The following is a 13,342-nucleotide window of genomic DNA, read 5'->3' as shown; positions in this document are numbered from 1 at the left end:
TGAAAGTGGAGTCACAGGTAGGTAGGATAGTGAAGGTGGTGTTTGATATGCTTTCCTTTATTGGTCAGTGCACTGAGTACAGTATAGGAGTTGGGAGGTCATGTTGCAGCTGTACATTGGTTAGGCCATTGTTGGAAATATTGTGTGCAATTCTGGTCTCCCAGCTACAGGAAAGATTTTGTTAAACTTGAAAGGGTTCAGAAAAGATTTACAAGGATGTTGCCAGGGTTGGAGTGTTTCAGCTATAGCGGGAGACTGAATAGGCTTGGGCTGTTTTCCCTGGAGGCTGAAGGGTGACCTTACAGAAATTAATAAAATCACGAGGGATGTGGATAGGGTGAATAGTTAAGGTCTTTTCCCCAAAGTAGTAGAGTCCAGAATTAAGGGCATTGGTTTAAGGTGAGAGGGGAAAGATTTAAAAGGAACCTAAGGGGCAACTTTTTCACGCAGAGGATGGTGCCTGTATGGAATGAACTCAGAAGAAGTGGTGGAGGCTGGTACAATTACAATATTTAAAAGGCATCTGGATGGGTACATGAATAGGAAGGGTTAAGAGGGATATGGGCCTAGTGCTGGAAAATGGGAGTGGATTAATTTAGGATATCTGGTCGGCATGGATTAGTTATACCCAAGGGCTTATTTCCCTGCTGTACATTTCAAGATTCTATATGTCAACGATCAGTATGGAGGCACCAAATGTATGGCTGTTAATTTTGTGGATTAAATGGATAATACAAAGATGGGTACAAGACTAGTCCATGAGGAAGCTTTAAATTGACTGCAAAGAAATTTGTCACAAGTGGCCAAAATCTTGTAAGTCACTCTCTCTCCTTCCTACATCCCTGCCCTCCTTCCTCTCTGTCAGTGTAGACCCAGAGTAGCCTCAGTTGCAGCTGTAAGGACTGGGTCACATGGTTAGTGGTGTTCCAGACCGCACACTGTTGGTAGGGCTAACTGGCACTGATCTGGTTACCAGCGCCTTCTTTTTAAACCTAGCGCAGGACGCCCCATACCTGTAATTTCAAGACACCTGGGTGAATATTGCAGGCCAGAGCTCCCAGTACACTATCATAGGGGAGAGCTGGTGTCTTTCCAATGAGAGAAATTCTGCTGAGATGTACCTCTCAGACAGAGGTCAACATTCCCAGTACTATATTCTGGGGAAGAGCAGGGGATTTTCTCTCATGCTCTGACCAATATTTATCCACCTAGCACTCTGACTAAACATCAATTTAACTAATGATTATGCTGCTGCTTGTGGGAGCTTGCTGTGCATAAATTGGTGACGTTATTACAGTGGGAGAAAGTGAGGACTGCAGATCAGAGTTGAAGAGTGTGGTGCTGGAAAAGCACAGCTGGTCAGGCAGCATCCGAGGAGCAGGAGAGTCGACGTTTTGGCCACAATGCCTGAAACATTGTTCTCCTGCTCCTCGGATGCTGCCTGACCGGCTGTGCTTTTCCAGCACCACACTCTTCAACATTATAACAGTGACTGCACTTCAATAAGTTCCCCATTGACTGTCAGGCACTTCGTACATGCTGAGGTCATGGAAGGCACTTTATAAATGCTTGCTTTCCAATTCTGACAAAGGATCAGCTCTAAAAAGGACCATGATCTTGTTTGGTGGGTGCGCTCACGTGATGGGTGCTTCGTATTCGCAATGTCAATGCCAGTTTGGCCTGGAATTCTTACCTTGGGAGGTCTCCTGGGGCGTGTGGTTGGTGATCCCCAGACTCTCTTCCCTCTCAACAGAAGCGATGGGGTGAACTTGATGTCTTCGTATGGATTCTCCTTGGAAAGGCCTAAAGCCAAGATAGAGGAGGTACAAGCTGATCAGATAAATGCTGCCTATGGGAAGATGCCAGTGCTCAAAGTCACTGCAGGTGAGAGCAAGCAGAGCCCAGCTAGCAAGCGCCACAGAGTGGGACAGTGCAGAATGATTTGTGACAGGGACACATTAATAACTCAGGCAATGTTAATATCAAGACCAGAACTGAACAATGAAGTAACGGTTAACCTTCTGTGACGAAGCAAGAGCTGAACAGGATTATAACATACAGAGAGCTGATCCCAAAGCTGGACTCTATCATTGGCCAACCTGGCTGATGGCAACTGGCAGAAAAAGTTCTGATTGGATGGTGCTGGTTCTAGCAAACACACTCCATCCTGACATGTACCTGTTTTGGGTGAGAGGTCAGAGCGCTTCCTGGGATGGACTCATTCCAAGGGTCAGGGCAGAGGGAAGGAATGAAGTCTTCCTGTTGCACGATTGAGCTCACTAGGATATTGGTTTCTTCCTTGCCATTTGTCAGAGATTCTACAAAGCATCCCTGAAGCTGATTTATCAGTTTGCACACCAGGGCTCCCTGGAGAGTGAGCAGCGCTAGCTCCAGAAAATCAACCTCGAATCAAAGTCATAGACGGGTTGATGGGACAGGAGGCAGTATTGACATGGTGACAGAGTACTTCCATGAGTGTTAGACTAGCACAGACCTATTGCGCTGAATAGCCTCTTTCTGTCCTGTTAATATTATGTCATTCAGTAATTGCACCCAATATACCTACAATTACGATGGGCCACATTAGAGTGGCAAATTAAACTTCAACCGATTTGCCCACAATGCCAACAGCAGGGTACTACACCCATCACTCTGGGTGCACTCACAAAACCCACAGCCTGGGCATCGAGATTACGCCAGGTTTTAGATTTTGCCGAATATCAGGTTGGTTATTTTGGACAGTTCATGGCAATCCAAGTGAAGTGGGATAGCAGTGAGGAACGAGACTGTTTCATTGCTTGTATGGTAGTTTCACACCATACAGCATCTAGCTAAATTGCCCAGGTAACTTAATTTTAATTGAATAAACTTATTTTTTAAAATGTTGCTGGACACATGGTAAAAAAATTATTCCAGCTTTTAGACAATGCTGGTTTATAAGGTTGGTTTTGAGTGTGCACATGTACAAGGCCAGGTGGGTACACTTGTCCATCCAGGCTCCAGCTCAGACTCAGCTGGGTATGAACCAGCCTCTCTTCTGCCAATCGGGCACCATGCATCGCATTGTCCTGTTGAACATGGGGTTAGCAGGATTGAACTACATAGCTCCTCAGGTGTGGACGTTACTCACACCAGACAAGGGAATCAAACCTAATGGGACATTAAAGAAAGCAGAGGATTCAATTTCACCCAAAACCAATCGAGCAGACAGCAAACCAGCCAGAAGGAGATCCACTTTCTGATCCTCACTCTGTCTATTTTGGGATTTTGACAGACATTCCAGGCACCTTGAAACGGTGGGCATTAAATGTCACAGCCTCCTTCCAAGGTGTCACAGGATTGCTTCCAACAGCAAACAGGAGCACTGAATATCAAGGTAATCATTCCCCTCGGTCCCCCGTCACTGGCAGCTTAGCCTAGCTCACTCTGTGCTGTGTACACTCACTCTCTTCGCTCCCCCTTCTCTTAATAAGCAGCCATCCAGCTAGCAGCTCGCTTGGTGAGCCTTCAGCAGGTGAACCTAGACCAAGTGCTGGCATGGCAGTGACATTCACAGCAATTCCCCTTCACAGAGTCTTACAGCGCACAGTTCGGCCTGTTGGCACAGAACTGAGCAGAGGCACGAGGAGGAAGGTTGTGGGGGGGGGGGGGGAGATGTGCTTGTCACCAGCACAAAGTCGAGGAAATCTAGACAGAGAGGAAGGCCTGCTGGAACCACTTCAATACCATTGGCAGGGAGACCACCAACTTTAATGATTTGGACATGCCGATGTTGGACTGGGGTGTACAAACTTAGAAAATCATACAACACCAGGTTATAGTCCAACAGGTTTAACTGGAAGCATTAGTTTTCGAAGCGCTGCTCCTTCACCAATGTAAGGTCATCTGGTGTTGTGTGATTTTTAACTTTGTACACCAACTTTAGTGCATTCAAAACTGGGGCTTCTTGGAGAGACAAAGTTGGGGCTGACTGAAAACATATTTGAGAACCTCGGAGAGAAAAGATAGTGAAAAAATTAGAACAGTGGGTTAAGGAGGTGCAGAATTGGCAGGTGGATCCTCTCAAAGACAGTTTTATTGCTATGGGTTTGGAAAAAGCAAAGAGTCACTGATGATGTAATCTAGTGTCAGTATGTGGTTGAGGCCTGAGGGTGGAAACAGAGCAGGAGGCGAGTCAGAGGTGAAGAGTCTATTAAGGACAGGAACAAAGGACAGTATGTGATGGGGAGAAACCGTACGGTTGTGCTCTGGAAGAGGAAACGAACTGCAAGCTGAGCCAGCCAACAAGCAGCCTTGATTCTTGATGACGACTCTCGAATTTATAGACCCTCCCTGGAGAAAGTGTCAGAACTCAATGAGCCTCCCCCAACAGCAGCACAACTGGGATCTGTATACGTGAGAGAACGAAAGATTAAAGATACCCAGATCCCATTGGAATCTCCCCTTCTCCAACACCAACCCTGATTTGGTGCCCCTCTCCCAGACAGTCTTCTCTTACACAACTCCACTCCAGCACAGTGCCCCTGAACCAACACCTACACCCCCCCCCACTCAGCACCTGGGTTCCCTCTTTCCCAAAACTAATTATCTATCGACAACCTATCACTGCTTTAATGACCTCTGTAAAAATTCCTTTAATCTCCCATTTCCTGCTCTTCTTGCTTTGGCAGTAACTAATGTAGCGTAAATAGGTTACAGATGTACTGCCACTTGATACTGAAATACAGCAACGCTCTCAGATGATGTGCTGGCAATCTGGGAAATTGCTTCTAGAAGTGGAGGGAAGAGAATTCAACAGCTCAAATATAACAGTGGAATGACACTGCTTACTTATAATATCCTCATACAGATTCTCTTCAGACACTGTGTGGGCAAGTGTCACTTTCATCTTGTTGCCATCTTCGCTAGTATTGCTTCCACTCATTGCTGGTGTCAGGAGAATCTGAAGACCCTGTGCATCCTCAAACTCAAAGGATTTCCTGTGAAGAGAGGGTGACAGCAAAGTATTGAGTCAGCTTTACAACTCAAAGCAGGAGAAAGCTCAGAGTTTCGGGGCATTACAGATCAGAGTGTGCAAGTTGTACCAGTCAGACAGCAGTTCAGGGCAGCCAACAGCCCCAGGACCTTCCTTAGGGGAAGTAACCTCAATCTGGAGTCACATTCAGACAGTGACCTCACTGGCCTTCATGCTGACCCCACACTGATCTTAGATCCTGAGCACTGGATCTCAAGTCTTTTTCCATTGTGTACTTTTTCACACTCCATAACTCAAACTTTGAGACACACAGACACGAATAAGTGAGCAACAGCAGAGGGAGACCCTGAAAGGGTGATGATAGATGTGGGATAGGGAGAGAAAAGAGGCAAAGCAGTGTGTCACTGAAAAATTAAGAGGATTGCTCAGAGTGAGCCACATTATACTGTGGGAGAGTGGGGATTCACAACGTCTTACCCCACTGTGCAGTGAAAAGCTAACCTTCACACTTAACCTGGCCCTTCCACTTTGAGGCAGTCGAAGGCACATCTAGGGTCAGTAGTTTCAAAGAAATGTTATACTGGACTCGAAACCTTGACACTGTCCCTCTCCACAGGCAGTGACAGACTTACTGAGTTTCTCCAGCATTCTCTGTTTTTATTTCTGACACAGTAATTTGTTGCTTAATGTTGTTGCTGTGTTCTTAAAAAAGTGAAACTTTAAATGAGGCACCTCGAAATGAATCAGGTATTCCCAACACAAATAACGTAAAAACTGTCGCTTAGTTCTGCAAAACTTTGCCCATCAGAAAAAAAATCAAAACACAATATTCTGTAATTAAAGTACTGAACTTTATTAGGTTCCTATATTCAAAAATGAAATAAAACTTTAAAAGATAAAGAACGTAACTTGTTCCATCGACCTTCCCCCAACTTGTCACATTCCTCTACCACTCTCCAATTCTCTCTCTATCCAGTCTGTCACTTTCCCCTCTCTCACACTCATTGCTCCCTCCTCCTTCAGTCTCACGAGTAAGGGTTCAGGGGCGGGACAATGAAAGGAAGGATACAAGTGGTTTAGGGAGAGTGTCAGAGAATGGGAGAGGTCTTTCCAAAATGGAAGCAACAGGTAACATGATGTTAAGTCAGAGCTGATGAGAAACAATGGTAAAGCAGAATCCCATTGCTAAGTGCACAAACTGGTTGCATCACATCTACACTATTAAAATGACAATCGGACTTGGTACATACTATTCAAAGTTGACCATTAAGCAAGACTCAAGGTCCTCAATAGGTTGACAAGTGGGTATAACCAGAAGCTAATTCATTTCACTGTGTATTTTCATGGTTTGCTGTTGTATATGAACAAGATCTGAAGTGTGAGGAGATATGAATCATTTATCTCTCTCTGCTTCTGATCATTTGAACCCAATATAACTGGGCCTGAAGGATTAGGTTAGCTTAGATTCCCTACAGGGTGGAAACAGCCCCTTCGGCCCAACAAGTGCACACCGACCCTCCGAAGATCAACCCACTCAGCCCACTCCCCTACATTTACCCCTGACTAATGCACCTATCGCTATAGACAATTTAGCATGGCCAATTCACCTAACCTGCACATCTTTAGACTGTGGGAGGAAACCGGAGCACCCGGAGGAAACCCACGCAGACACAGGGAGAATGTGAAAACTCCACACAGACGGTTGCCCGAGGTGGGAATTGAACCCGGGTCCCCGGTGCTGTGAGGCAGCAGTGCTAACCACTGAGCCACCGTGCTGCCCAAGGACGATGGTGATCCAGTGCACTGGCCAGTAGGAAATCTCCTGCTTTTTGCCCAGCTCCCTGCCTGCAACTCTGCAGCAAATCAATCCCACTCCTCAAAACCTCCACCAGCAATCGTGGGGCAAACAGATAAACTCATGCAACTTCCCAATAGTTGGGCATGGTTCCACCGGGAGAAAAAAAAATCTCATTCCCTGGAATGGCTTGACCATTCCCAGAATCTCATCCAGGATTATTTTTAAGATGAGAAGAGGAAGATTTAAGACAGACACGAGGGGCTTTGTTTTTTGTTTTTTTTTCCACACAGAGTGGTTTGTGTGTGCAATGACCTTCCAGAGAAAGTGGTGGATGTGGGTACAGTTCCAACATTTAAAAGACAGTTGGATAAATACATGAATAAAAAATGTTTGGAGGGACCTGGGCCAGGAGCAGGCAGGTGAGATTAGTTGAGTTTGGGATTATGGGTGGCATGGACAGGTTGGACTGAAGAGTCTATTTCCATGCTATATGACACTGTGACTAAACAGGAAGAAATTCTCTCCCATCGGTAGAAGAATTCCATTAAGTTGTTTGACAGAATGGATTCTCCGACAGTCTGTGCAAATCCCTTCATTTTATTTTACTGAGATCATTGTTACATGTTTTCCACAATTATTCACTTCCTTATGCTTCACCAGATATGGCAACAGCTTGCTGAAAAGATCAGAGTTGGGCAAAGACACACAATTTGACTCAATGTTTCCCTTCTCTCTGACAGTCTAACAAATACTCCCACTGAGGAGATAATCAATCCCCTGGAATGGCGAGTGGAGCGTGAGAATCACCCACAACAAGTCTTCAGTGTGACCCATCAGGGACCAACTTGTAAAAAAGATAAATTTCAGAAGAAGTTGCGGCAAGTGCTGATTCAGCTAAGTTTGCAGCACCAGGTCAGGAACACAGAACGAACATTACCCACACTGACTGCCTACAGCGCTCAGCGAAGAGAATAGCACCCTTGTTTCAATTTGCTGTGAGTCTTGTTTTCTCTCTTGCTGACTCACGATGCAGTTTGCTGCTCATTTTGAGCTTGGCAGGGTTCTGCCCGAAGGCAGGGCTTGTTTCTCAGTGAGAGCATGTTAGTGAGTGCTGAGTCAGGGAGCCTGCTCCTGTCCTCACCCAGAGATCCATGCAGTGAGGCTAATGATACTGACTGGACAGGGAGGAGAAAGTGAGGTCTGCAGATGCTGGAGATCAAAGTTGAAACTTTATTGCTGGAACAGCACAGCAGGTCAGGCAGCATCCAGGGAACAGGAGATTCGACATTTCGGGCACAGGCCCTTCTTCAGGAATCCTGGACAGGGACCCTAATCAGACTTGCCGCCCTCCACCCTCCCACTGACTCCTCTATATATCACTCCAATCTGCCCGAAGGCAGGGCTTGTTTCTCAGTGAGAGCATGTTAGTGAGTGCTGAGTCAGGGAGCCTGCTCCTGTCCTCACCCAGAGATCCAAGCAGTGAGGCTAATGATACTGACTGGTCAGGGACCCTAATCAAACTTACCGCCCTCCATCCTCCCACTGACTCCTCTATATATCACTCCAACTCTTCCCCCTCCAACTGCAGCACACCGACTCAATCTCAACCAGAGGCTGAACTGTTGGGAACACTCCCATCTCTGAGGGGGAAGCTTGCAAGTTCATATCCGACCTCCCAGACCTGTGTACAACACTGGGTGAGTTCTGCACTGTGCAAGGCCTTGTTAGAGCTTGGCTGGAGCACTGTGTAATGGAGAAGATGTTTCACAGCCATGCTAAATCACTCAGCTCCCAGGGGAGATCAAGCAGAGAAGACCTTTCACCAACTGAGCGAGGACTCCACGAGGACTCAGAGTGAGGAATGAGAGCAAGGAGCGAGGAGTGAAGACCAAGGAAGGCAAATGCACAGCAGCTAGAAACAACTTAAACTGGAATGGGGTGTAGAAATGAGCCAGGAAGCAAACTGGCTTTTGAAGACAAGAATTCAGAAAACTGTATCCTCACAACAGACAATCCATCAGCAGTCCTGAAACCTAGGGTGGAGCACCCCAAATCAGGCAGATTCAGACACAGGGCAGTTGTAGGCTCAATAACCTCTCATTTCATTCACAAACTGGGGTGTGAGAAATAATTTTTGAGTTATCACACATTCTTCAGAGAAATCATCCTGGACTATCCTCTTTCTGGTGTGGGATTTCTAGGTATTTACCAGACTGCATTATCAAGTCAACGCAAGGCATTCAGCTTAAACTGGGCAGCTTTTAAAATTGTGACACTGAGATGGAAGATGAAGGCAAACATGCACTCACTGTAGCTGAGACATGGAGGTAAATGAAACATCATCTACAAGGCACCAGTCAGGAGTGTGATGGAATATTCCCCACTCCCCACAGCTCCAACAACACTCAAGAAGCTTGACACCATCCAGGACAAAGCAGCCTGCTTGATTGGCACCACATCTACAAACATCCACTCCCTCCACCAGCAAACACCCAGTAGTAGCAACGTGTACTATCTACAAGATGCACTGCAGAAATTCACGTTAGGCAGCACCTTCCAAATCCCATCCAGAAGAACAAGGATAGCAGAAACATGGGAACACCATCACCTGCCAGTTCTCCTCCAAGCCACTCACCATCCTGACATGGAAATATATCACCGTTCCTTCACTGCTGCTGGGTCAAAATCCTTGAATTCCCTCCCTAAGGGCCTTGTGGATCAACCCACAGCAGGTGGATTGCAGTGGTTCAGGAAGGCAGCTCACCACCACCTTCTCAAGGGCAACTAGGGATGGGTAATAAATGCTGGGCCCAGCCCATGTCCCACAAAGGAATTATAAAATTTGGAATTCAGTAACATCCAGTTTAAGTCTGAAACAACTTAGGGAGAGATATTGGAGGGAATACACAAACCTCCAATGACCTCACCTACCCAACTCTTCCAGGCCCACTAACCACACACAGCAGAAACTGCAGACTGGACACCACACTTGCAGCCATCTCCCAACCCATCACACTGGAGAGTGCAAGGAAGGATGCTACTTTTTAATGCCAAGAGCCTGCCTAAAGATAACGATAATTATGAGACAAATTAAACACACACTGACTAAAACCAATAGCAATGAACAATTAAAGTGTGTACAATGCCCATACCAGTAACGCATAACAAACAACACATCAGCTATAAGCTGGTGTTTCATTATAAATACTGTACCTACTATTGCTAAACAGTAGATATTAAATCAATTCGGAATTGTGATACAGATAGCAACTTCTCAGTTTAAAATGCTGGCTGACTTTTACAGGCCATTCTGATTTGTACTAACAGTGAGTCCATCACCAAATTCTCAAGGGCAACTTGAATATATAAATGCTGATCTTCCCATTTACATTTCAGACCACGTGAACAAATAAATAAAATCAAATGAATCGTGCAAAGGAGCAGACGCTAAAATGAATGGGCAGAGGGCTTACCTTTTGCTCTTTATTGGTTGTGATTTCATGCCCATGATCTTAGCCGGAGGAGGTGGGTGAGATTGCAGAGGGGGTGGGGAGCAAACATTTCCTTTCGTTGCCATTGGTTTCGCTGGAGGGGATGAGCCCCGGGAATTTTTATCTACAGCATATTTAAAGGTTCTGCGGGGTTTAGGGACCGGATTGATTTGACGTGATTCATCAGTTTCCTCATCCGTATACACATTGTCTGGGCTCCGAATGGTTCTCTCTCTGCTCTCAAAGATCTGCAAATCTAATTCCTTTTCCGTTGAGCTGGTGCTTTCGCGTTTTCTTTTCAGCTCAGCAGCACTTAATGCATTCTTATCTTGTAGAACATCTTCCATCTTCTTCTTCCAGAAATTCTTGGATGTATAAAAATTCCCCGGAGGTAGTAACTTGCCAGTATCTGAAGTATTCTGCACCAAATTCTCCATCTTTTTTACCTGAGGTATCACAGAACCAGTCCCCCTTGAGTTTGGCTCGCCCCAGTTTTTCTCATCTGCATGTTTGACCTTTTGGTCATTTGTACTTTGTCCTTCCCTGAAATCCAGGCCTAGGCTTTTAGCCTTGACTAGGCCTCGCTTGTTGCCACCTACTGGGCCTTCAGCCTTTGCATCGAACAGGCACCCGCACTCTGGGGGTGTGCTTTTATCCTTGCTGACATTTGATTTCCCCTCCCATTGCGAGATCTTTTGTTTAATGTTGACGTTGTGGTGTCGGGAGCTGATTCGATCTCCGAGGTTGGGTACAGTACCCACCGAGTGCATTTTCTGCAGCGGTTTCTTTACGCCGGACCCATTTTGAGGTGCAGACACCCCCCACCCCAGAGCCTTGTATCCAAGCAGCCGTGTATCATTCAGGCCCGTTTTACTTGGAGAGACTTGGAAAGAGTGCTCCACTGTTGCAGCCGGTGGTAGGCCTCCCCTCGAGGCCCCAGCTGTTTGGACCTCGCCCAAGTTCCTGGTTGGAGGCCACTTGTACACACAGAGACCTTTGCCTGCAGAACTCTGAGGGATCTGGCTAAGGGCGTCTTCAATTTCCTTCACAATTCTCCTGACCCTGCCAAAAGAAAAACATATGACTGCACTAAGATCTGATTAGTCACTCTGTAGGCGTGACAGTGAGAGGAGAAAGTTGGCAAGTGTGTGTCAAAAGGGACTACTGCTTGGCAGCAGAGTGGTAGGGTTGTTGCCAAGCCATAGTTATTCACATGACAGTCAGCAGGATCCAAGTCTGTCATTCCAAACGACAGCATGATGCTTCTGCACAATGCATAACATTCCACAATCATGCAGCATCAAGAGAAAATATCAAAGCAATCACACAAAAAAAAGATGGTATTTAGAAATAAAATTCCTATGGCAGCTCATCAAATGGGAAGTTTTTGAAGAATGTGGGAAGGTGGGTGGCTGAAAGAACGCTTTCTATGATTAAAGCATTTCAGACATTTAAATCACTATTCAGCACTTCCACAACTGAGAAAGTGCTTTTAAGGGGGGGCAAAGAAAGATGGACAGTAAGCCAGGGGAGGAGACGTGCAAAGAGAAGAGAGAGAGAGAGAGAGACTCGTGAGCTCTACCAGGACCAAGAACCACACACACACACACACTGCTTCACCAAGTCTGCATTCATGCAGCATCACACTGAGCTCTGGGTGTTAAGAGAGAACGGCTTTGGAAAATCTGGTTCTCATGGCTAAAGACCACGAATTGGGGTACCCCATTAGCAGTCCTGGGGACTTGCTACAAACCCCGCCCCCGTGAGACATTAGCACCTCCTCCTGCTGCAGATGGCTCCAATTGTCAAGCAGTTTTCCTCCCTGTCCTTCAGTTTTCCTTCATCCTTTTCTGGGAATGTTGCCTCACAGTGATGTGATTCCTAGGGGAGCAATGACCCTCTGTGCCCCTACTCCTCCAGTGAGTGAAGCCTGAAGAGCTGGGAATGTTTTCTACAAGTCCAGGCTCTGGGCAGACTCAGCAGGGACACCTTCCTCCATAACATGAGGGGTGGGGGTATGAGTGTGTGGACAGAGAGAGATAGAGGAGGGAGGGAGAGAAAGACAAACAGATAGAGCTTAGAGATAGCGAGGAGGGGAGAGATAGCCAGTCAGAGGGTGAGTGAGAGGGGAGGGAAGAGAGAGAGAGAGAGAGCGCAAAACAGACAGGTATAAAGAAACATTTGGAGAAATTGTACCCTCTGTGTACTGGCTGGTTTGCTGCTGTCATGTGACCTCAGCAATGGGTAGTAAAGGCAAACGTGAGGAGGCTGCAGATACTGGAAATCAGAGTCGAGATTAGATGGTGCTGGAAAAGCACAGCAGGTCAGGCAGCATCCGAGGAGCGAGAAAATCGACATTTCAGGCAAAAACCCTTCAGTGTATTACCAGGCGGATGGGTGAGGTGCTGCATTTTGCTGAGTGCCAAACAAATCTACATGAGATGGGCAGAGCCAGGGGAGACCCCATAAACCCAGGTTTCTTTCGCTTTTTCTCTCTTTTGTGGGCATCGCTGCCTGGCCCAGCTTCCCCTTGAGACGGTGGTGCTGAGCTGCCCTCTGGAACTGCTGCAGTCCACCTGCTGTAGGTAGTCCCACAATGCCCCTCGGGACTTTGAGCCAGTGGCAGTGAAGGAACACCAATATATTTTCCATGTCAGGATGGTGAGCGGCTTGGAGGGGAACTAGCAGGTGGTGGTGTTCCCATGTATTTGCTGCCATTGTCCTTCTAGAAGGAAGTGGTTGTGGGTTGTTTGGAAGGTGGTATCTAAGGGATCTTTGATGAATTTCTGCAGTGCATCTTATAGATAGTACACACTATTGCTACTGAGCATTGATGGTGGAGGCAGTGGATATACGTCTTGGATGCTTTGTCCTGAAAGGTGTCACACTGAATGACAAGCGGGGAGAGGAGGGGAGAGAGAGAGAGTGAGCGAGAGAGAGTGTGCGAGAGAGAGTGTGCGAGAGTGAGGGAGAGTGTACGAGAGTGAGAGAGAGTGTACGAGAGTGAGAGAGAGTGAGCGAGAGTGAGAGAGAGTGAGCGAGAGTGAGAGAGAGTGAGAGAGAGTGAGAGAGAGTGAG

At 46.6% G+C, this 13,342-nt stretch overlaps 1 protein-coding gene across 2 annotated transcripts in view; it reads right to left on the bottom strand.

The window, feature by feature from the left end:
* The window catches only part of LOC122563308 (DENN domain-containing protein 2C-like), a 120,497-nt gene that overhangs the window by 48,572 nt on the left and 58,583 nt on the right, over nt 1–13,342 (bottom strand). For both annotated transcript variants that reach the window (XM_043717023.1, XM_043717024.1), the window contains exons 3-5: nt 10,247–11,326; nt 4,831–4,979; nt 1,694–1,803 (exon numbers count right to left, since the gene is read on the bottom strand). In XM_043717023.1, coding sequence (XP_043572958.1) covers nt 1,694–1,803; nt 4,831–4,979; nt 10,247–11,326 — 1,339 coding nt within the window. The remainder of the gene's footprint in view (nt 1–1,693; nt 1,804–4,830; nt 4,980–10,246; nt 11,327–13,342) is intronic.

Source organism: Chiloscyllium plagiosum, chromosome 26 (assembly GCF_004010195.1).
Source record: "Chiloscyllium plagiosum isolate BGI_BamShark_2017 chromosome 26, ASM401019v2, whole genome shotgun sequence".
NCBI classification, from domain to species: domain Eukaryota; kingdom Metazoa; phylum Chordata; class Chondrichthyes; order Orectolobiformes; family Hemiscylliidae; genus Chiloscyllium; species Chiloscyllium plagiosum.
The sequence above is the reverse complement of the archived record's forward strand: the minus strand, read 5'-3'. Positions and strand labels throughout refer to the sequence as shown.